Source organism: Aulonocara sp. 'chitande type north' Nkhata Bay, linkage group LG14, assembly GCF_057382095.1.
Source record: "Aulonocara sp. 'chitande type north' Nkhata Bay isolate Kocher_YH1m ecotype deep benthic linkage group LG14, A_spYH_male_GT1.1, whole genome shotgun sequence".
Taxonomy (NCBI): domain Eukaryota; kingdom Metazoa; phylum Chordata; class Actinopteri; order Cichliformes; family Cichlidae; genus Aulonocara; species Aulonocara sp. 'chitande type north' Nkhata Bay.
In genome coordinates, this window is record NC_141357.1 from 30,349,325 (window position 1) to 30,373,392 (window position 24,068).

At 42.6% G+C, this 24,068-nt stretch overlaps 1 protein-coding gene across 8 annotated transcripts in view; it reads right to left on the reverse strand.

The window, feature by feature from the left end:
- robo2 (roundabout, axon guidance receptor, homolog 2 (Drosophila)) overlaps positions 1–24,068 on the reverse strand; it is a 260,038-nt gene that overhangs the window by 59,351 nt on the left and 176,619 nt on the right. For all 8 annotated transcript variants that reach the window (XM_086262028.1, XM_086262031.1, XM_086262026.1 and 5 more), the window contains one exon: positions 212–369. In XM_086262028.1, coding sequence (XP_086118154.1) covers positions 212–369 — 158 coding nt within the window. The remainder of the gene's footprint in view (positions 1–211; positions 370–24,068) is intronic.

Consider the following 24,068-nt stretch of genomic DNA (forward strand, 5'->3'; position numbering starts at 1 on the left):
CAAATCATTGGACAACACAAAAGCAGCATTTTTCCCCCTCACTGGCTTCAAACACATGAATGCCCAGCCAACTGTGCTCAGTGGCAGACATTTCCAGAAGCAAAAGCTCTTTCCTGTGTTCCCAGACACTAATAGCAACATTCACGGTAGACACTGATAATAGTTCTTCTTATTTTGTCCCGTTATTAAAAAAAATAGCTACGATACTCACAGTGATCCTGTCATCCTTATCGTCAATTCGAATTTTGTCCTTCTTCCAGTAGATGGTGGGTTCAGGATGCCCTCTGGGAGGGACACACTCAAGGATTGCTGGCTCTCCTGCTGCCACCACTACATCCGTAGGGTTTTGTCGAAAGTCATCTCTCAGCACTGAGGGGAAAAAAGAGCAGCCAATTGAGTAAGAGTACAGTGTTAGTAGATACGGTTTGGCTGGATTTTTCATTTGCCTGAATGAAATCCAGCTTACCATTCTGAAACTGCCTTTCTGCGTATTATGTTAATTGCACAACATAGTGTGAGTGTATGCATTGGTTATCTAGGCTATTTAAATGGGATGCACAGCTTCATCTGACTGGGAGAGCACAAGTGAAAGCTAATTGGAGCTAATGGAGGTCCCTGTGGAGGGAGCAGAACAAACAGAGTCAGAATGCCCTAAAGCCTGGTGTCACTCACTTGTGAGAGCTCACAGGGGTGCAACAGCGCTTCACTTCGGCATGTACTCTTACACACAGCCACATATGTGCTAACACACAAAAACAGTGGGTGGTCCATTGAACAACTGTGGCCTTGCATCTAATCACCCTCAGGTAGGCCCGCCATAGCGGGGATAGCCTCTCCCCCTCTAAAGTGTTCAGCGAAACACACAACAGCAGCTCATTAACAAACAAGGGGAGTCGCTGTCACAGTGAAACACACCAAGAAGCACCGAAGTACAAACATGAAAGCACAATCATGCCAAACTAACTGTGAGAAATTAAACCCTGAGTCACTGATGTATTCAGAACACACACCTACCGTATGAATGAATGAAAATAACATAGACCTAATGTACTCAAAAAATAGCTGGGGCTTCCCTGATGTGTGAAATGAAACTATTTTTCCCTATTCAGGCTTTAATAAATCTAATAAATTGGAGTAGCACTTTAGGAAGTTTGGTATCAGCAGTGTAACTATCAGTGCAGCGGTGAGGGAGACGATCCCTCTGATGACTGACTAAGCTTGCTGATGAAAGCACTGAGCTTGTTGGGAGATATTTGAAGAATCTTCAGGAGGGCTGAATTAAGGGCAGCACCACAGGTCCTTATGTAAATTCCATGTGGCACAAGGGACAATGGCAGGGAGCGCCAGGATTATAAGAGGGGATAACTGGTCCCTGCACTCCAGGCTTCTCTCATCTCTTCATTCACTTTTCTTACCCTATCTACAGAAAGCCACAAAGCTATTGTCTTCTTATTTATTTATTTAGACCAAGGGGAAGGAGAGTGGAGGAATAGAGGAAGCTTTCAACCCAATTATCCTGGGGATGCACAGGGGTATAGAGTGGGACTTTAGTGTGACATGAATTCAAATGAAACCTTTACACAGGGGTAATAAGAGAGAATACAGAGTAGGCAGAGATAGAGATTTTCTCTCTCTTATGCAGGGCTGACCTCTAATCTAAAAAGCTAAGGTAATTAGCAAGCTCCAGTGTGCCGGTCCCCCTAACCAGTGTGGCTAGAACAGCCACCACCAATGGGCTCTCTGTATTTGCATTACAAACAGATGCCCTGCTGTTTAAAATCATAGTCTGGTTTGGACCATACATAGGCTGTTGTTTTCAAGATCACATTGGATTTAATTGCTCCTTTCCATTCATTGCTGATAGCACCCATGGGATTTTGTCAGAATCAATTTCCTTTGAAACAGAACAGTGACAAAAGAAACACGCATTAGGTGCATCATTACGGTGCTTGTGCCACGCTATCTAATCTAATCTAATACGGCACAGTACGTCACAGTAAATGCATCGCTGCACTGCAATCTAAATAAATATGCGATGAATAGAAATGGGAAAATAAATAAATAAAAACAGAGTAGTCACACACTCCAGCAAACAAAGAACAACAGATATACACACACGCACTTGTTGCAGGCAGGATAAACATTAGGTTACAAACAGCTAGGAGCAAATAAACAGACATGTCACTGGCGAGAGGATTATGCTTTGTGTGCAGGTTCGGGGCTTGCTGATACCAAGAAAATACTCACCAGACACATTTACTAAGTAAACGAGAGGATGGGCCAACCCAAATACACTTTGGTAAACTATCTAATCCTAACTGCAGTCATCAAGGTCATCAGCCTACAGTTAAAAAACACCTACAGCTCAGATTTTCATCCTCTCCGTTTAACATTTGCCCTTCTTTATTACAATTTCAGCCTGTAACTCTACCATGGCTTCATTTGCCCAGAGGCAATGCAATGGGTGGAACAATGCTTGCTACTGTGAGGGAATGATTTTATATTAGTACCTTAACATCGACTGGTGGGTCTGTATGTATCCGTCAGAAGCTGAACTTTTGCTCCAACTCTGAGGCCCTGTAGGCATTCAGGCCTGAATCAGCCAACAGACGTGAAGTAATTACCTTTCTCTTCCCCTGAAACATTCAGCTCTTCTTCAGCCGAAAAACCTCACCTCCCATGAAGTACCAGGAAGCCACAAACTCTGCTCGCTCGCTTACTTGCTTATTAATATTTATATATTTTTACATTCCCTTCCCTCTATTGACTAGTGCTACATCTGTCGATCTGGCTGCGGGCTAAAAAGAACCCATGTCTGAAAAATATTAATATGCCTTTCCCGCTCGTGTGTTATTTATTTATTTATTTCCTAAATATCAGAGGAGTGGGTTGATTTGAATGAAAGAGCATCAGGCAGGGGGCAAAGCATGGCAAATTTGCAGCTCTTTCGGCTGGCACGGTTTCAACACCTCCAACTTAAAGGGGAGGGAGTCAGGTTGCAACTTGTGCTGTAAAACAGCCAACGGGTTGAGAGTGGAGGTCTTTGCCAACACAAAAACACAAAGGAGACACCCACACAGCTACTTTGTAAGCCAGACTGTGCTACATTGGCAGGAGAGGCCGATGCCAGCAACCATTAGAAAGGTCTATATGCAGGCGTGTTTTTAGCTAAGATAGACTCAGCACACAAAAATCAGCTGGACGCAGATAGATGACAGCTCACACAACGAGCATCGTAGCACAGGGGTGGCAGGGCAAGGACAGCATGAGGGGAAATATTTTGTGCAGTGCCCCCTCTTCTTCCACCTAAGATATTAGTCACTGGAGGGTGACACTGCTTGTCAGAAAGATTAGTGGGGAGCCTTGACTGAAGCGTCCAGCCTGCATACCGAGATAAGTGCCGACAAACATTCACCTACAGGAGCGCACCTTGGTTTGGTTCACAAAGGTTGTGCTCACTGCCACAACACCACAGACGTCTGAGACCTATTTCTGACATTCACATCACCTTGATAGATGCTCCCCACATACACAAACAACTACACACCAACCCTGACAAACTGTGAAGCAGTCTTAAAAGCCGCCGGCTTTCATATCTCTTTGTGATACTGCAAATATGAATATTTTTGTATGTTTGTGTGCTTGTTATTACTCTTCCCTCCCCGTTAATGGTAGAACAGACCCTCCGTGCTTTCATAGATATTCTCTTGGGTCAGGGGCTCAGAAACGCACAGTGAGATTACAACAGTTAGAAGCCTGGGGCCACACCCCGGCACCCACACTCTGATTAGAAAATAAACCATGCACACACAAACTAGGAGAGCTGTAGAGAGGTAGCTCCAAGCTATAATATCATTTCATTTGAGTGGTTTTTGCGGTTCATCTGGTAGAGTGCTTTTACAATGCCACCACTTTCAATCCCACCCTTAGAGAAGATAGACAATATATATCTCACTTGACAAAGCAAACCTACTGTATGTACTGTCACTGATGTTTTGTATTGCTGTTGATGCTGAAGGCAGGAGAAGGATAATGCCACACTATATTATACCACACTGAAAGGAGATATACTGCATTTGTCTGGATGCAAGCTTTTTCTCCAGGTTTGACTCGCTCATTTGCCCTCCCACCGGCCAGAGCTAACCTTTGCCCCTCATCCAGATGCAGAAATTACCCCCTCAGCAGGCAGGCAAACAGCAGGTTCGCACATATCCCCTATATCCCTCCACTGAGGGGCTGCAGGTCAGACCACAGAAACAGCTGCGAAAATATGACTGTCTGGCCATGCCCAAGGCTGTGCCTCCTTTGAGAGCTTGATAGAGACTCTCATCATTAGCACAAATAATATCCATCTCTCTGTCTGCCTTATTCTCTCCATCATCAGGGGTCACTCTGCTGCGTTCTCTGTTAATCATTTTTTCCAATCCCAGTGTTGTCCAATGAATTGCATCTTGCCCCCTACACTCACTTTCACTGACTTGTCAGTGTTCTCTCTTTGCACTGACTGCAGATGAGGTTCTGCAGATGAAGCCGTATACATTCACACCCAGTCATCCTCCACGGACCATGGCCAAGTCTGATATGATCACCACCATTCTCCCTATCTGCAAATCCTGCGCTAAGGGATTGTAAATAACACTGACACTTTCGCAGATAAGATTCGCGGAATATGGAAAATAGTGAAAGTAAAGAGACTCATATGGCTGCCAGTGATATTATAGTTGGGGGGATACCGTATGAAATGTGGATCTTTAATAGAGCCTCGGAGGGAATAAAAGAGACAGTGCTCCTGTGTCCTGGTGAGAGCACTGAGAAAAAAAGAATGAACATAACACAAAACAACAGGGGATAACGAGAGGATGCCTGATCAAGGTCAAACTGAAGAGGTGGTGAGGAGTACAAAGGGACTAAATAGATGGGGCTGAATGTAAATGAAGAGAGCGCATTCCATCACACTCATGCCTCATATGGAGCTAGGACCTCTGATTAAGTAGATAAGCCGAAACAAATATCTTTATTTAAACAGCAGCCCCAATCAAAGCTAATTTTTCAAACAGCACCCCTAATTTGGCCTAACAAGCCCCTGAGCAGCACAGTAATGACAGTAAGAGGACAGTGGGCAAATCTGAGGCCAAGAAAAATCTGTGGTGTGGCTCCTGAGAAACAATATAATTAACTCTTAATGAACCTCTTTCCTTAACAATACTAACACACACACACACACACACGCTCGCACACACACAAAATTCAATTTAGCCTAATCCATGCTTTATGGTAATGTATAGCTCATTAAAATGTTATTTAAAAACTCATTAAAATTCACTTGAAGAAGTAATGGCTTCATTACAGTAATATGCTGAAAAGCAAAGAAAAAGACAAGTGAGGACAAGGAGAAGAAAGAGCAGAGAGCGACAGCCTTCTAATCACTTAATTGTGTCTCAAATGGAATACATTTACATAATAAATGATGATGGGCTATATCCTCATCTCTATCTTTTCCCATTCTCATAGCACTCCGTAATTAACAGGCACTACAATTAAAGATGCATTTTTCCCCAAAAAGATTTTGGTGGCCGCTCCAGTTTTCAGTCTGTTGTCTTGTTTATGGTCATAACTGTGTTTGGGGGGCTTGGCAGATGCAGGCAGTGTGCTGAAACTGGAGCTGGCTGATACTGATGAACAATGTGCCCATGGGCCTTTGTGCCTGCTCTGATAAGGCATGATGTTGTGCTGATGGTTGTGCTCAGTCCAGAATGGACACTTTGCAGCCAGAAGGGGGAGTGAGACGTGAAGGAGGAACGCGATGAAGGGTGGGGGGTTTGGAGATGAGAGTGGGATTGATTTTCTGCCAATTCCAGCAAAGAGACAGCACGGACAGAGGTAGTGAGGCATCATGATTGAGCAGGTGGGTCTGCTTCCTGCATCGGGTAAAGCAAGAGTAGAGAGGAAGTAAAGTGAGACGCTAAAAAGGAAGAGCGGAAGTATTGCAGCAGGCAAATGCCCCTGTTAATGTTTCCTCCAGCAGAAATCAGTCTCCTATTGCATCAGCCCTATCTCGGTATATATGACATGGAGTGAGTCATAAGTTGGATTTTGAAACAATTGGAAAAGCAAACTTAGTTAAGCGGCTCCCAATCACTAGCTGAGACTGACTCCATTAGCTCTTATCAGGGATACGATTTGCTAAAACAAGGTGCCCAGTATACAAATTGAATTCCAGAGTTCGCTCAGGCTCTAATACTAAAATTCATACATCTTTTGCCTGTCATCTTCTCCTTCTATACTACCGAATATCTTATTACATTTTATCCTCACCATCACCCCCTCTTACCTGCAGGGTTAGAGTTAATATGTATTACCCCCCACAGATTTTTTTTCCATGTAGCTGTTCAAGTGTAACAGATGTCACAAGTCCAGCTGTGACACGCTGTCGAACCGAAAGAGTAGCTCCATTGCTGGCCCTGAAAAAACGAACATCTGATATGCTGTTTGTGGGTACTGTGCGATGATAATGGTGCTGTGTGTGCATCTCTTCAGCATATTTGTGTAAGTTCTGGCCTGATGACATTGAGGTAGTGTCCTTCCACAGGGAAATATAATCCCAGGAAGCTGCTGAACTGTGTCCCTACTGAAAGAACAGTGCAGAACTACCTTAGACACAGTGTGCACATGCACACAGAAACACACACGGAAGTAGTTTCTTATCCAGTGTGGCATATACTTACATCGGCATCTCTGGTGAAAAAGGAAACCTCTGCAGTCTAGACCTATGTCCACTCTGCAAATCTTTATAAAACCTTTAACAGCATCCCTGTCTTCCTCTTTATGCCAGCCTGTTTGCTGCAGCTCCTTGTGTGTCTATTTTATTGTTTTGCTCTATAATTGGATTGGCAGTAACGGCGAGCAGAACGCCGTTAGGAGCTTGTAAAAGGTGTCACTCTGCGATGGCAGCCCCGTTTTAATTAAGCTCTCTGCTGGAGTTGAGCAGCTTTTATCTAGCTTGGCCTGATGAGCCCCAAGTGCAAGTGTGCTTCATAACATTCTGCAGGACAAGCTGGAGGAGGAAAGGAGGCGTTTGCAACAGCTGTAGATAGCCCAGTTTACTATACTCAGCTGTCCTCCCTTGACACCAATCTACATCCTGGACTAAGAAGATACTAGGAGACATTGTAAAAAATTTGGTGTGTTTGTGCATGTATGCCATTATTGTGTCTCCTTGTGCTCATTGTGACAGAGCCCCACCCATCAGTGGTGTGCAGTCATGTGTGTATTGGTGCAGATGCAGAGCCAGCCCTGCAACATGGTAACAGCAAATGGCTACAAACAAGAATTTAAATGAACTGAACAGAACACTCACAGTGCTGCTGTAACTTCTGAAATAATTCTACTTTACGGCGTATAGATCGGCATGTAAGGTTGATGCTGTAGGCAGTGTTGGACGCGGCATAATGATTAGAGGGGTGCATGTTCATCACAGTCTTCCCTTGCCTTTTCTCCCCTCCTCAATCCTCCTAATGGCCTCTTCAGATCATCTGTCCTTCAATCAATACTCCCTGAAAGTAAGAATCCCACACCTAAGGACACGTTGTTCCCCACTGTAGATCACAGGTGACACATTTTCTGTATCAGGAATCATCTGATGGTTCTGAATCAGAACCTTCCAGAGGACTTTGAACCAGGTCTGTTATCCATCAAATGTAAAGGTCTGACCATTTTCTATGTGGATGGCTCAGGCAGGAGGTGATACAGTTAGATTTGTGAGCAGAGGAAGGCTGAGGTCTGTCAGTGAGGTGAACAGAAAGCAGAAGAGGCAGGGTGTTAAATCACACACACAGCCTGGATGCAGAGACATTTAAAGAGATTTATTGATCGCTTTATAGATCTTAACTCTTGAGGGAGAGCAAAAATTAAACTGGATACAGAGATGACCTTTACAACTGCCTCATCCATGGGCAGGTATTTTTTTTAATCATTTCCATGTTCCACTGTATATATGTGTACGCTGTTTATGACGGAGGGAGTAAAGCAATTCACCACTTAGGCAGTGCATTCGAAAACTCCCCTTTGTACAACCAGCGCAACTATTATCCCCAATACGTTTTATGTGTGTCTGCTGAAGCATGATTGAATGCTGCACATAACATCTAAATACTTGGAATAAATTGTAGCAGTGCCTCTGCCTGCTCAGCAAATCACTGCTACATTAGCCTCACCTAAGTACCACATACTCATACATATACAAATTGCATTTGAAGTTTCTGTGCTGCAGTCTGTCAGTTTGTATGGAAAGCAGTTGCCCTGCACGCAGCAGAGTTATGCACCAACAGCACTAATAACAGCATGATCACTCTATAATTCACTGAAATGGCAGAAATTGCTCTCATGCACATTCCCTTGAAGCTCCTGAGATAAAACCAGAATTAACACCTTGAGGACATAAGACCAACTAGTCAAGCAGCTGTTTATATCATACAGTGAAGATTTTAAAAGAATTAATAAGTGGGCACCAAAGACTCCAATGTAAAATAAGGTCACAGTCTCACTTTGTTCTTAATGATTAGTCAGGGCCTGTATATGTTTTGTTTTCAGTTTTTTGGATATAAAAACATCACCTTATCCCTTTACATCCTATTACACATTGGTATACATTTCCTCACATGATCACATTCACATGTTTGTTGAGTATGGTAAAAAACAAAAAGACAAACAAAGCGATCTTAACTTTTGGCATCTAATCCCTTTAACCCTGAGTACAAGTGAAGATCTTTACCAAATTAAAAAAAAATACTTATATTCACCATGAGAAGGGGGCGAATGAAAAGAAATTTCAAAAATATCACACAACAAGAAGCACATAATAATTGACATGTTTATGCTTGACATGTAATTGCATATGAATGCAATCTGAAATTGCATTTATAAATACATGAACAATGCTTAGATGTTTGACATTAACCAGCTTACTGGAGCATTTAAAGGATTTATAAAGTTACAGCTTCTTCAGTGTTATTTTGTGGATTTTTGAGAGGATCCATATCACAGTTTAGTTTAGTTTTTTTTCCACTGTCTCAGTCACATTAACTGTTGTACAGAGGAGTAATTGTCTTAATTCCATCTGTAATCAGCTTACAGCATTAGTGCAGCTGGATATACCTGTACACCGGGCTTATGTAACCTGTGTGCTAATGGTGAGAATTTCATTCATTTCAGGGCATGGAGTAAAACCAAGGATGCTCACTCAGGTAATCTGCCCTGTATAAAGCAGCAGTCTGTATGTAATAACCCAGGTGTGCATTTATGTGTGTGTGTATGTGTGAATGTCTGTGTGTGTTTGTGTGAGTCAATCCATGCTCATATTATCATGCAAATGGAAAACAATCTGAAACACACCACTGGCTGCCATGCTCAGGATCAGTGCAGAGCAGTGTGTCTAAACCATTCCCGTTCTATCCCTCAACCCTCCCTTTCCTCAGCCTCTCCATTTCTCTCCTCCATCAAAAGGGAGATAAAACCGCACTGCTTCATACCACGCTGGTACCATAAACATCTCTGTAGGCTGGGGATGTGGGGTTAATTATTTAGGCAAAGAAACAAAGCTAATGAGGGAACTTCTAATCAGAAGCTATTTGGAGTTCTGTCAACAGTATCGACTGCACTGCAGATGAGATAAGATATCGTTGGAGGGCACCAGTGACCTACAAGGACAAGACAGTGGCTCAACAGCAGCACAGCACAGTGATCCCAGAACTCTCCAGGGCAAACATTCTCCAGCACAGACAGAGCAGTGAAAAGATACTGTGTGTGTGTTTGTGTGGGCGTGCATGGACATGCATTTCAACTTTCACCCATGCAGTGCTCTTTATCTTTACAGTCCCCATTTTTTATAGAGATGTGACCACACAGGAGAATCCAGTTTGTGACCAGCAATAGGCCCACAATGCTATTAACCAAGAGCTGCTGTGCAGTAATCAATCAGCACTGACTGAATGTGGCAATTAGCAAATGATTAAATGAGGTAAACCCACTGAGCAAGAACTGGTAAAAACAGAACGAAATAAGGTTTAGTCTGGCAACACAATATGTAGGTTCTGTAGGATGCTTGCCACTGTTTGACACTGATGTGTCTAGCAAGAACAAGTAAATGCAAATCTGTGCTCTGGTTCTGAGACAAAGAACATTAAGGGCATTGAAAGACACTTGCTGGCAATGACTAGATTGCAGACCAATTTTAGACATGGGGAAATATCAGTGCAGCTTTATTTTATTTTTTATTTTAAGTTAAATAAATTACAATTAAATAAAATAATTAAGTTGAGACTTTTTGAACAATAAGCACTAATTACTTACTGTGTGGAACATGTAATTAGATAGCCATTATTAAGGAAAATCAAGACAGGGTTCAATTTGTGCCCACTTGAGTAATTATTTCCAAATAAGTGCAAAGATTACTTTGGTTGTCTTTCATTTAGTCGATAGCTGATAAGTTCAAAATGTATCTATAGTTAAGACAGTTAAGGAGTGGATATCTACAAAGAAATTCACAACTTTTTCCCTAAAATTTTTAGGAAATTACAATCAATAAAAAATGCATCATTTGGAGTATAAACACCAGACTTTAAACCATTTGAAAATCACCAACTAATACGCCATACAAAGGTGACTATTTGGGGTTGACATAACCTTTTTTTTTTCTTTAAATATTTTCAAATTCAATATTTAATTTTCAATTTAAAAAGGTCCTTGAAAGGTTGTGATGATAAAATGACATTTGAAATCTCATCTAACTCCACAAAGCACAACATTGTGGAGCCATTAGGAGGAACACCTGTTGTTGGGGTGGACATTCACTGTAGTGCGGCTAAAGACACCACTTGAGTTGTTTTCTTGCCTCCGCTGATATCCCTGATTGCACGCAGGCACTGCAGTCTCAGATCAGTGGGGGCTGACGCACATCACATATGATACAAGCCCACACATACAAACATTAACTTGCATGCACACATGGTGTAACCCCCCTGTATGAACACAGAAACAACTAGACACTGTGTCCCCTGGGTAATGAAAGAGCATTGTGAGATTGTGGTTGCTGTAAAACCCAATTAGTGTGTGCGCTTTTATCAGTTCTCTTCGAGCTACACACACAGATAACACAGTGCAAAACATTGATTTGCCTTTTTGGTTGTCTGCCCCCTTCTGGACACACACAACCAAGCAGGTGCAAGTGGAAAAATAAGAACTATGGAGAATAAATTACTGGGGTAATGTGCTCTCCACAGGAGGCTTAATCAACACCAATAAGTATAGAATCAAACTGTCAACAGAGAAACAGAGGTGATCCACTACACAACAAGATCTGAATGAATTATGATTTAAAACTGTTAATAAATAATCAAATTTAGCTTTCAGAAGATGTAAGCAAAGTGTGTCCTTGTGTATTATATGCAATTTAGCAAAAATAAAGGCTGTTTTTTAACACTAGGTCTATTCTTTGCTTCAAAATATGTAGCTGTGCTGTCGGACCAAAAAAAATACAATACAATAAAATAAACAAATAAGTGACCACAACTTAAGAATGAAGCAGTGTCACAGTCACAGCCTTATGCATGTCTTCTAACACCTCCGTCTCTCACAGCCACATAAAAGAGTAGAACAGAGTGGCAGCAATTGCAGCCTCCGTGCTGTGCAAGCCTCTGCTCCGCCGCAGCCATCAAAAGAGCTACTTCTGTATGCATATGCCGCATCACTCTGGGCTTTTTGAAGGCATGGATCACTGTCAAAATGCCAAGGCTCCCACCTAGCATACTGTATGGCTGAAAAACCATGTCAAAAGATATATAGGATGCCTTCTGTGTGAATCGACAGAGGAGGATTCACTGTCTTATATCTTAATCTTTGATTAGCAAAGATCGCTACTAATTTTCAAATTTCATTAACGCTGTTGAATATCAAATGCCATGTTAGTGAGTTGGAGATGGAGGTGCACCTCTTTAATAGGACTTAAGAACTAAGTAGAAATCCAGTCAAGAGACAGAAGGGGAGAGACAGGCAGAGGGAGGAACAGACTGAAGTGTTTTTTCACCGTCTTTCATTATTCAGCCTCAAGCTATGAATAACTGAATATCTGAATCCACGATAGCAGGGACGGAGAGCTGTATACAGCAGGTCTGAATGTGGGGGAAGCATAACAAGCCACAAGAAGGCATCCTCCTCCTCCAAAAACGGTCGTTAAATATAGAGCCAGGAGCTCTGCTTATGCTTGACTGCTTCCTCAATTTCAGCATGGACGTCTGCACCTCATCCCCTTAGTCAACACAAAAAGTAAATAATGATGGCTAAAGTATCCACTTCTGATATCTGTCCTTTATTAATGAGTCAGTAGGAGTGTTTGGTCAGTGGTAAAACCATAGCTATTAGAGATACTGTCAAAAGGAGGGCAAAATTATTTGTCCCTGCTTTAGCACAACATTTGAGAAGTCACCCAGACACAGTGGTCCTGCTCTCTGGGCAGCTACTGAATTAAATATGAGGGCAAGGGGGAAACGCGGGGATGGGGCAAAGTGCCTCAGTTTAAATAGCAGAAAGGTGACATGTAAGCACTCTGCTATGGATGACCCCCTGACCTCACCATGCCCACAAAAGTGTGATCCCACCAGGTAACTGTTGCATGTTTTATGTCAACATAACCCTCCAGCATTGTGCAAATAACAGACACCCATGAAGAAAACAACACGCGTGTAACTGCGTTGTCACATCGTTGTGCAAACACCCCTGTCCAGCTAAAAACCTGTCATTAACACAGATAATTGATGGCCACTCTTCCGCAGAGCACTCAGATGATTGAAGTCGATCAACTCATTTGAGAAAAAAAAATGCAGTTTAAAATTGCCTTTTCAAATCCGTCTGCTGATTACCATAATCACTTCATGGCTGACAATACTTTGTAAATGTGTGCTATTAATGCCAGCAATTACGCAGGCTAAATGCAAATGGGGTGCCAGTGTGGATGGACCTATCGATCTGAGCATATAAAGCAATAAACAAACCCGATCGTACATTTGCCACTGTGGAGTGACCCCCGCTGCTCGCTTCGTCATTATCCTCTGTGAGTTTTGTCCAAGCAATTGAGGAGTTACATGCAGAAAATGGGTCCTAGACCAATTTATAGAGGCAATTTTAGTGTGAAAATGGATTCATTCGCAGCTCACAGTGAATACCTTTTTGAAATGTAATGGCTGCTTCACTCTACACCACTCCAGCATCTGCCTCTAGACTGTGCCTCAAGCTGTAGATCACTCTCCCGTGAGCCCTCACTTCACTGTCAGGACAGCAAATTCTACCTTCATTAATAGCAGCCACTCATGTCTGACTTAAATTAATGTACAGGCTATCAATTAGCTCGGAAGACCAGGCGTAGTGCACACAAGGGAAAAGCATCCTTGGAAGGATGCTGGACAGCAGACACAAATACTTCATTTGACACTATTGCTACATCTTTCTATTTTCAGTTGCAAACCTGAAAATTAAGATAAGGTGTGGTTCCATTCACGTAGTGGAACAGGTAAGGAGTAGGAGGTTCATGGCCCACTTATTCATTCATACAGAAATGAAAATGCTCACCTCATTTTCAACATAATCCTCACATTTTTATCTCGATTAATCACGCACACCCTCCATTTTTCCACCTACCTCTTTTCCTTGATGAGTTAATTTCTCTCAAATTGCCTGTTGCCTGAGTGACCCTAACGACCCAGGAGACCTCCTAACAGGCTCCTCTTGCCCATCAGAATTGATCAGTCCACAGTACCCTGTCAGACGCGATCAATACATCATTCCTTCAGTAACAAGGGCCTGCTCGCTTGCCTCCTCTTCCTTCCCTGCGTTGCTTTACTTTCATTTTATTATTATTTCTCGCAGCGGATCGATGCAGTCAAACAGGCACACTGTAAACCACACCACAATTAGAGCGGCATGTAATCTTCTTGTTGACTTCATCTCCTTCACAGCAGCCGGCGAATGAAACACAAATGATAATGAAATCTAATGGGATTCTGTGGAATTAAATCACTTAAACAATGAAGAGAATCCAGCCACATAGGGGTATATACCAATCAATATCTTATATGCACCCAAGCTTAACAAGCTTGCAGAGCAGCTTTTCTTCACGGTGATACATCATGTGGAGTGGCAGCTTTCAACAGGTAAGGCAATGGTAGCAAATGCAAAATACAGCCTTGTAATACTAAACAATATACACAAAAATGCAATATTCTGTGCATATTAACACTGTGCAAACATGGACGTGTATTTTAATGAGATACTTGAAGGAAGAACCAGAATTTTACATCTGTTTTATGCAAAACTGTTCAGACAGTGTGGTAAGATCATGAGACAGAATTTCCCCATGAACTATCCTTTGTCTATCTGATAACATGCCAGAGTTTCTATAATTGGGGTTAAAACTGTTGGTGACTATGAGAGAACTGATTTCTGCAATGTCATTACATTAGCAGCTGGTTTACGGAAAAGAAAAAAAATAGACAGCGAACTAATTTAATCATTGAATTATAGATTTAACACGCCTATGCAGTTTGGGTTGGGTTTGAGGGCAGGCATAACTGAAAATAGCACCGGTGATGCGAGAAGAGCTGTCTTCTCTGTGCAGGCGGTGTGCAGGGCAACAGTGTGGAACTGCAGGAGTAATTAGCGAACCGGGCCCCCAGCTCCCTGAGAAGTCCGGCTTTGAAGGAGGCAGCTCAGGCCGATCAGTGGCCCCTCTGATGTATGTTTGTGAATCTTTCAAGGGAGTGAGAGCTGCTAACGAGGCCTCATCTATTACCATTTGAGATGTAATTAGCGTTGTTGGAGGAATGGAGCACGGCCAAGCAAGAGTGGCTCAATCTGGGCTCTGTGTGCCTGTGTGTCCCACAAGGCAGCAACAGCAGGAGGATAAAGTGAGCAAGTGGAAGGAGACTCCCCAGAGAGGAGACAGGGCCTCAGCAGCGCTGACACATAGGCCAGCTACACATACAGCCACCATACTGGAGCACAGGGGTTCAACAAAGCTGGCAGCATTAGACTCTTTGTTTGAGAAGAAAGGGGCCTCCGTAACAAACATATGCACATGTTTCTCAGCTTAAAGTGAATCTGTTGTTAAGCTTACTGGTTAAAGTCTATTTTTCTTTTAGACAACAAAAGATATAACTCAAGAAACACTTTGACTTTTGAACTCCTTGTAAGTCCTTTTTTTCTTTTTTACTTAAGTTCTACACCTTCAGCCCTTCTTTTTGCCAGAAAACATTATGCATTTTCAATTTTTATTCATGCTATTCACAGCAGGATGCCACTATTGCCTCTTTATAGTGTTCATGACCTTGTCACCTACACATGTGTGCTGAAGCAATGTGGGAAAGTCCAACTGACAAATTAGCTGGGCTTCCAACTGGTGGTCAATCTTTGGTCTCAGGTCACACTGAGGTTAGATCAGGTGTTACTCTATGCTCTGTTAACCATTTTAGTCAACCTTTAACCCCTCAGGGTTAAGTTGCTTGAACCCTCTGGGTGTCTGACTGAGCCATCAAGGTCATGACTGTTTTCACTGAACATCAACAGTGATTAGTTGATGAGAATGAGCTATTAATCTTCATCATGACTGAAATTACAAATGTACTACTAAGGCATTATAAACTAGAGGTAAGCCTGCATGCTGGAAGACACCTGCTATACCCACCACTTTGTTCTGAAGCCTTCTGTCTAAACAGACAATTGAGAGATGACTAAGAGTCACCGACAGCTGGTGAAAACTTAAGAGGAAAAAACATGGCCTTTCTATAGTTCAGCGCTCCTCTGGAGAGTAGGGGTCTAACTGGAGTTGCAACCAGCAAGGCTACTCAGTGTAGACTGTGATCTGTGTCAATCCAAGACAATTTTGAAAATCTTTTTCTCAACCCTAACACCCTGCCCACCCACTGGTTGTTGAACTAGAGCATTAGGCAGGGCTACTTGCATCAGTATGCAGCATGGAGACGGTGAATCAATGGAGTCTGGAGGACTTTCCACTCTCACTCGTGTGCAGCTCCAGTATTAATGGCCAGGAACCAGGCCTTATCCACTCCTCTTGTGGCCACACGCTAAATTACTGGTCGTGAATCAACACAGCATTTATGGGCAAACGCAAATTAAAGTGGCTAAATCTGCAAGGACAACCAGACCTTGTATAAACTAGGGGATCACAAGGCATGCTAAGAACGGGGCATGAGAAAAGATATAGATACAGTTTTGTTTCTGCACTCAGTGGACATATTTGATCTGCTGTGAGTGTTAGGACCATTGACTGACTTGGGAGGCCAAGCACCTGGCTAGACACTTATCAGAGCAGACACAAAGTGAGGAAAAAAAACAAGTCATACACAAAGAAAGAAAAAGAAGCGAGAGTAATATTATAACCGGCCGTATAAAGGGAATGGTAAAATAATAAATAGATAAACAAACAGTAAAGCTGAAGGGGAAAAGGCTTTTAAACATTTAAGCACAGCGGCGGGAGATGCTGCAGGATGACCTGTAATGGGAGAGAGGGAAGCGGAGGAGTGGTAAAAGCCTGATAAAATAAGAGACTGTAACCTCACTCCACTTAGCCATCAGACAAAGAGATGCTTCAGGGAGTGCATGAGCAATATCACCATAAAGTCACAACATGCTGTGTGTGTTGCCAGCTGTTTCTAAGTCTCATGTATGCCTTTCTGCACACTAAAAAGAACACAAGGAATGTTTACAGACGTGTTTAGTATGTAGGTCTGAAAAAAAGACAAGGAGTAAAGCAGTCATATATTACATGTCTGGAACATAAAGAGTGATGGGAAATGCCAACAGTGAGAGAGACAGAAAAGTATGAAGATTACCTCCACAGTAATTACCAAACCTTATAATCACGAGCTTGTAAAGGGAGGGGGTGGTCTTGAGATTAACCTTAAAATTCATGTGCAAATTCATGTGCATGCCTGCATAGCTTTAGTCATATCTTAGTAACATGAAGGTCTGACTGCCATATACATTTATCTATCCAAAGCTTCTCTAAAAAGAGGGGCCCCTTCGTTATACAACTACATCAATTGCCTTAGTTGATACTTGGTAGCTAGATGGTGCCAAATACAGACCCTCAGACAAAATAAAGAGCAACTGCTTCCCTGATTTAATGGGTGTGTGACTTTCCTGCTGTGGCCTTGCCACACCTGTTTTATAGACAGTGTGGCTGTTTGTAGGTCATCGTGCTTTTGACACTGTCTGTCAAACATTAAATGCTTCAAAATGGGCCTCCACTAAAAGTGCCCTGGGACCAGACTGCTCACCTTGCTTCCATCTCAGCAGTGACAGTCCACCATTCAAGGAGAGACAGTCTAATTTCACTGCTGCCTGATGTCCATTCGATTTGAGTGATGAGGAAGGAGGCCCTCATACACACAAACTGTATGTGCACTGGTGTAGATGGCCAGCGAGTACTCTCACACGTATGCACACACCCCCGTAGAAAATGTTTCTAAAACAGTAAACTCAAACGCAATGTTGGCTGTGTTGACAGACCCATTAACTGACCTCTGACTGCCATTTCAGTCTTGTTTCACCCTGTCCAATTCCAGGGAAATATACTGGCGAAGCCCTACTAACGCTTCAGTGCACCATGGCCCCTCTGAAGCTATCGTTATTCAGCGTGCTGTCTGCTGCTTGCGCCCCATTCCCACTCTTCATTGTCATGCTAAAAACAAAGTGCTTCATTGTAATAGGGTGCCATTCTGCCGACCATCAAGTGCTTCTCAAGGTATGGTTTATAAGAATATGCATGGACCTTTCAGGGAAAGTTAGAGGCAGTGAGTGAGACATGAGCAGAGGTTGGGGCCCCTCTGGGGTTAGGAAGGCCTCTACTCCGATAGCTCCTGATGAAGACAAATGGACAGGACCAATATGGTCTCCCTGTGGCAGGCTATCATCTATAGGAAAAGGGGGGTCTGGGATGGCCAGCTGGATGATGGACGTAGAGCCTAATTGGTGACCTGCAGGGTTAGAAATGGGTTCGAAAGGCCTTTCCACTGACAGAGTGGCATGAGTGTCAATCTATCCTGAGCATGGGTCAGAGATCAAGTGATCTGCTAGGGGGAGATGTGAAGGGATAGGGACGCATCTCTAGTTTGCCACTCTCGCAAAGAGCGAAAGATATGTTTCGCCCTACAATCAAAGAGAAACAACACATTTTCCCTTTAATCAAATGAAGAGTGTGCAGCAGTAACATTCTGTGACCCTTCTGACAACTTTGTGTCTGGAGAGGAAAAATTAAAGAGCATCACGTGATGGTGATTAAAGAGAACATAATTCTTTAACTGCATGTGGTCTGTCTGGTCAGTTCAGCAGTGAATGCTCTACATAGCACCCAGAGCAAAAGAGAAAAAAAAAGATCTGTTGTTGAACACTAATCCGAGTCAGTGTTTGAACACTGCCCCCCCCCCCGTGCTCAGCGCTTTTTCAGAGGCTGGAAGGAAATCGATCACATGCCTGAATTAATACTTAATCATAGCACCCTAGATGCTCTTAGCCAAGGCTCATGTCCACTGCTGTGCAAACATGGGTGCACATGGGAAGAGGGTAGTGTATACACTTTGCTGCAGCAAAGTGCATAACAGAGTGGACAGCACGTCTCCTTAAAATCAACACACCACCTCGCATCGGCATGCATGACCTAGTATAAGCACACATATTCAGATCACCAACACTTGCTGACAGCTTTCACATACCGATCAAAACTGTTCTAAACTGATATTGTCCAGACTAGCTAAATTTGCTAGTGAGCTGACCAGACAAGCTGACATTTAATCTCCTTGTCATTTAAAACCTATTTGCATCTGAGAGAGTCATGCAGTGAGCCTGGGTGGATTATTATTTACCCAGAATAATGTGTAGCGTGGCCTTAATGGACAGCACAAAGACTGACAATAATCCTGTGGAGAGGAATGTCAACATGTTTCTCCATACTACAATATTGAAGTGACACTACAAAAGCGGATGTGAATTTGAATGTCTCCAGTGTTCAGACTGCCACTGGAGAGTCCCCCCGCCCCAAGTCTTTTCATTCTGAAAACTGCAGAGCCACTGTATACGAGGGGCTTTTATTCGTGACTGACATGGCTAATCGCACTGGCCTCTGATTGGAGAAGAATGAGACAGAGACAACCATTAAGGGAATCCATGTGAGAAATGGTTTTAAACCCTGTTATTTGCTACCAAGGCGACAGATGGAAACACATGTATTGTTGTGTCTCGCTATGGACAAAAATAGTGCTTGTTCAAGGACCATCTATGCCGCAGACGAGAAAGATGATGAATACTAACTCTTTTTTGCAAATATCCTCTTTTACGCATTGACTTTACAATTAAACCAGCAGTACCACCCGCAGTAATTCTATTCATTTGGAAAAAAAGTAAATCCGATAACATTAAACACTAAATTGCCGTGTTTATTTGACAAATGACAAATGCTTTGATATTAAAAAAATAGCTGTTTGTTACAATGTAATTGCTTAATCATTATGACTCATTGTTTTCACTTAAAAGTGAAGTATATAAGTGCTATAAGTGCAGCATTTTGGAAAGTGCATGTTATTTCCCTTATTAGTGCTATCACTCACTGAGCTCTAAAAACAATATGCGTTAAACTTACAAATGAGCTATGGGGGCCTCACTCAGCTTCAAGAGGTGGAATAAAGCAGTGCTGCATTTACTTAGAAAACAAAGAAACAAAAGAAAAATGAGACGGACAACAAACCCATGTGAATCAAAAAGGCTTCGGGGGCTTTATCTGGCGGCACCATGTGGGAATGATAATGACCATCTTGGATCCAAAAGGACAACGATTCATCTTAACCCCAGCCTGCCTGGCAAAACTCATAATCCCCGTAACACCCAAGACCCACCACTAGACAGACAGCAGGAAAAAAATTGTACTTTGAAGGGGTGGGATAAGACGAAACAATACCCATCCCACCCACTCCTCTTTAAACTCAGCATGATTATTTAACATTGCCTGGCAGATCCTCCATCTGCTAGCTGGCATTAATTCCCTTCTTTAACCAAATCTTCACCTTTAAACCTCTGAGATTATGTCATTCGCTTTCCCCCCTTGTCTACTCCTCCCCATTTTTTACCCTCTTTACTGGTCCTTCAGTTCAACTAATACCTTTTCACTAGTGATGAATCATTTCATTCAGCCTCGTTTTTTTATTCCCTCGCTCTTCAGCCGCACAAGCATCAAGTGCACTATACTCTTTAAACATCCTCTATCCATCATAGTGGGAAACCTGGTCTGAGAACCCCCATGCTCAAGCTGTCTTCCTCTCCGATCTAGCCTCCTCTTTTGTTTCTTTCTCCCTTAACCCAGCCATCATGATGAACGATGGTGCAGGTTAGATGGGTCCATTTTCAGCCCCCTGACTCCTGACCCCTCCCCATTTGCCCCAGGTGACATTACTAAATACTGCTGTCTAGAGGGAAGTGAATAGTCTCTCCATTTATTTCAGAGAAGAGTTACTGAGCCCCTATGTATTTGTGTTTGCGAGTATACAAGTCTGCACGTTGTGTCTTCTTCTGAATCTGCAATCCACACAAAAATATTTTTGTCTGAAGGATTTGTGGTCTTTTATTTGGAAAAACTGTAATAACCCTGAAGCCTACAAAACACAGTCAAAGCCACAATGCAATTTCCTAAGTACACTTCACTTCCACTCTTTGTAATCCCTAAAAGGTTGTGTGATAACACTGAAAGAGTTGTATAAATATCTGCTAATATTCGTGTGAACCCATGCCAGTACGAAATAGGATTTCACTTTTTGAGCCTTGCTTAAAGGGCTGACAACCTCCAGGGTCCTCCGTTCAGTGACTCAAACTGCAGTCTTTCTAAACATAGTATAACAATCAAGTGAGAAAGTTTTCTCGAGTATCTAATGGATCAAAGAGAGCTGAATGTTTGACTCAGATTATAAGATTATCATAAAAAAGTCCTCAAGAAGAAAACAGTAGAAAAAAAGACCTGTGGCAACAAGAAAGTATGAGGAGAGGCGAGAACGATTGACAGGTTCAAATAAAAACGCAGTAAAGCCACAGAGAACAACATGAAGACTGAAACAGTCTTAACTGCGTGGTAAATCTGATTAAGCGTCACAGCGAGGATGGCAAGCAGGGCTAAGTGACTCAATGGATGAGTAAGTGAATAAATAAAGGAGAGAAGATTGCGGTGGCCGCCTGCCACAGCACCACGTTATTTGAGCAGTCTTGTGTGTACACACGCCAGGTTGCTACGGGCTGAGTTTCCACACTGAGCGCAATTACTTTGCCTGTGTTCTGTGCCGGTGAGCTAATTAGACATTGGGAACTTGGGACTGGTAGACTGGAAGATGAGGTGAGTCACTGGGGATGATGATGGAGGCAATAGCTTCTGTTTTTCACCTGAAGCCCTCTTACACTCAGGGAAGCAGTTCCCTGTTTATGCCACAGACTATAAAAGAGAAATGGCCCCAAAAGGAAAAGGAGTAAATGTCGCGAAGAAAATGGTTGAGCGGCGGCTGTGCATGCTCTCTCTATGCTCTCTCTTTCACCGTCTTCCCCGATGCTTCCCTCTCAGGGACACACATAAATGCATGCCTACCCCCATCCTGTGCCACCAGAAACACCCAGCTGCCGCTCTCTGGCCCCATGCTAATCCAAGCCTGCCGAGTCTACGCCCACCCCCTCTGGAGTAACCCAGTAACGTTGTATGTACTTAAACAGCAGTGTTGGCAGGCCTCCTACAGTCCCAATCTCCTCTCACTGCCAACAAACACAAAGAGGTCTCTTTCAACAGTACTCAACTGGACTCAACTCCTTCTGAGAGTTGCTCTTTAAACAAACACTCCTCACAGTGTGGCTTACTATGATGCGTCTTTAAAAGAAGAAGAAAAGGGACATAATAATTGATGATTATGCTTCTTTCTCAAGGCAGTATTAGGCAATATGTTATGATTAATAGAATTGTGGTCTTGCTGGTGTACAGGAGGGTTCTTGGCTACTGAGCTTTCTCATTAGCTACGCAGATTCTGGCCCTAACCTAATGAACAATAATAATACTCTCCGGTTGAAATGTGTTACGGAGATGAAACCTGATGGCCTCTGCTGGTAATTGGGCTCCCTTCTACTCATTAAGGGAGGAAGGCAATAAAAAAGCTATAACACTTTCAAAGTGCCATCAGAGGAGGAATGTGGCACTTTCTTTTTGATAATTCATCAAGAGTGCAGCCCTGCCTATTAACTGAACGAGAGCCCAGGGCCAAATAAACATCACCCAGTCTGCATTGACTATTGGATGGGTAAACAGTCTTTGATGTGATCCTTGCCAGACACTGACGCCCTATGTGTACATGACCGTCAGAGCAAAGGAAAGACCAGTGGGCAACTCTCCCCAGGTGTAGCGTAGTTAGCTATTACAGAAATGTGGCAATTCAAGGTCTCTGGTGTTTATTCGGACTATTTTGCTGATTACTCTCTGTGTGCTTTCCTTACCCTGCAGGTTAAACTCTGTAAACAAAGTGTGGAAGTATGTAGAGTCAGTACGAAGTTTGGGTTCATGTAACAGAAAAACGCAGTCTGTATATACAACTGTGGCATATGAACTGTAGGTTTTTCTGCCAAGTTCTGCACCCTGGGACTTGCAGCTCCATTCATCAGCCAATTTCTCACAACAGCGCTGCTCATCAATTTGTTTCTGAGCAGCTGACATGCTGAAGCAGTCTTGCACCAGAATATTCAAATAAACAATTACCTCTGACTGGCTGAGGCAACAATGTCAGGAATGTTACTCCCCACATCGTGTGTTTCAGCATGCCTCATCACTAAGTCTGTGGCTTTTAAACAGTAAAGGGAGAGGAAATAAGCCAACAGTGACGCACAAGTCATCCTCAGGTCTCATTCCAACAGAGTCCTGCTCTGTCCAGTCTCAACAGGGTTCACTCGCACACAGTTCACATAGTGCAACTTGGCTGTGGTGAGAAAACCTGTTCACATCTAAGACTCTTTCCTGCCCTCTCAATCCGTCAGAGACGGATGAGGAATCAGAGCTACAGGAAACAGACAAGGGAACACCAGGCGTTCCAATTGACTTCTATCAACTTTTATTCAAACAGTAAAAGCTGGCATAAGTTGGCAGAAATAACAAACAAGCATATGGTTGAGCTGCCTTCTATCTTCTTAACAGGAAGCTTTTTTTTCAAGCAATAAGGAGTGCAGTGTAACACAGAAGAGCAATACAAAAATGAGAAGCGACTAGCTGACATTCAATCTCTTGCCTTCTTGCTCCTGTGTGCTACATAAACATAATGCATGGTAATATTCAATTCAATTCAATTTTATTTATATAGCACCAAATCACAACAACAGTCGCCTCAAGGCGCTTTATATTATACAGTAGATTGTACAATAATAGATACAGAGAAAAAAAACATAAAAACACATATATGTATATGATATATTGGTTTGCAAATACATATTCAGTGCAGATCTGAATATGTCACCAATTAACTTAACTACACATTTAGATGGAAAAGGTGTAAATATATTAATATGTAAATGTCATTATTATATTACTAATAATAGTAGCAGCAGAAAAGGTTTACATGGTCAGCCATAGCTGGTGAAAAACCCATTAATTTTTCTTTGGTTTTGAGTGTAAGTGAGGGCAGCTGCAGTGTAACACACTTACTCAGTGTGTATATATGTGTGGTATAACTATGATTTATACACACAAGTCAAATTTAGGACCAATAAACCTCAATATTAACCTAATATAAATCCATATTAATTTGTTCACATATTATAGAAGTCTATACACACTCACACACACCCAGACAGACACACACACCCAAAGGATTCAGTCTGAACGAATCCCTGCTGGCAGACTCGGATAGCTTCACTATGATACAGCATGTCAACCTGACCAGAAATGTGAAGACGGCTGTTAAAAATGTTCTTCAGACAACTTCTTCTGCCTTCTCCAATAAACAAAA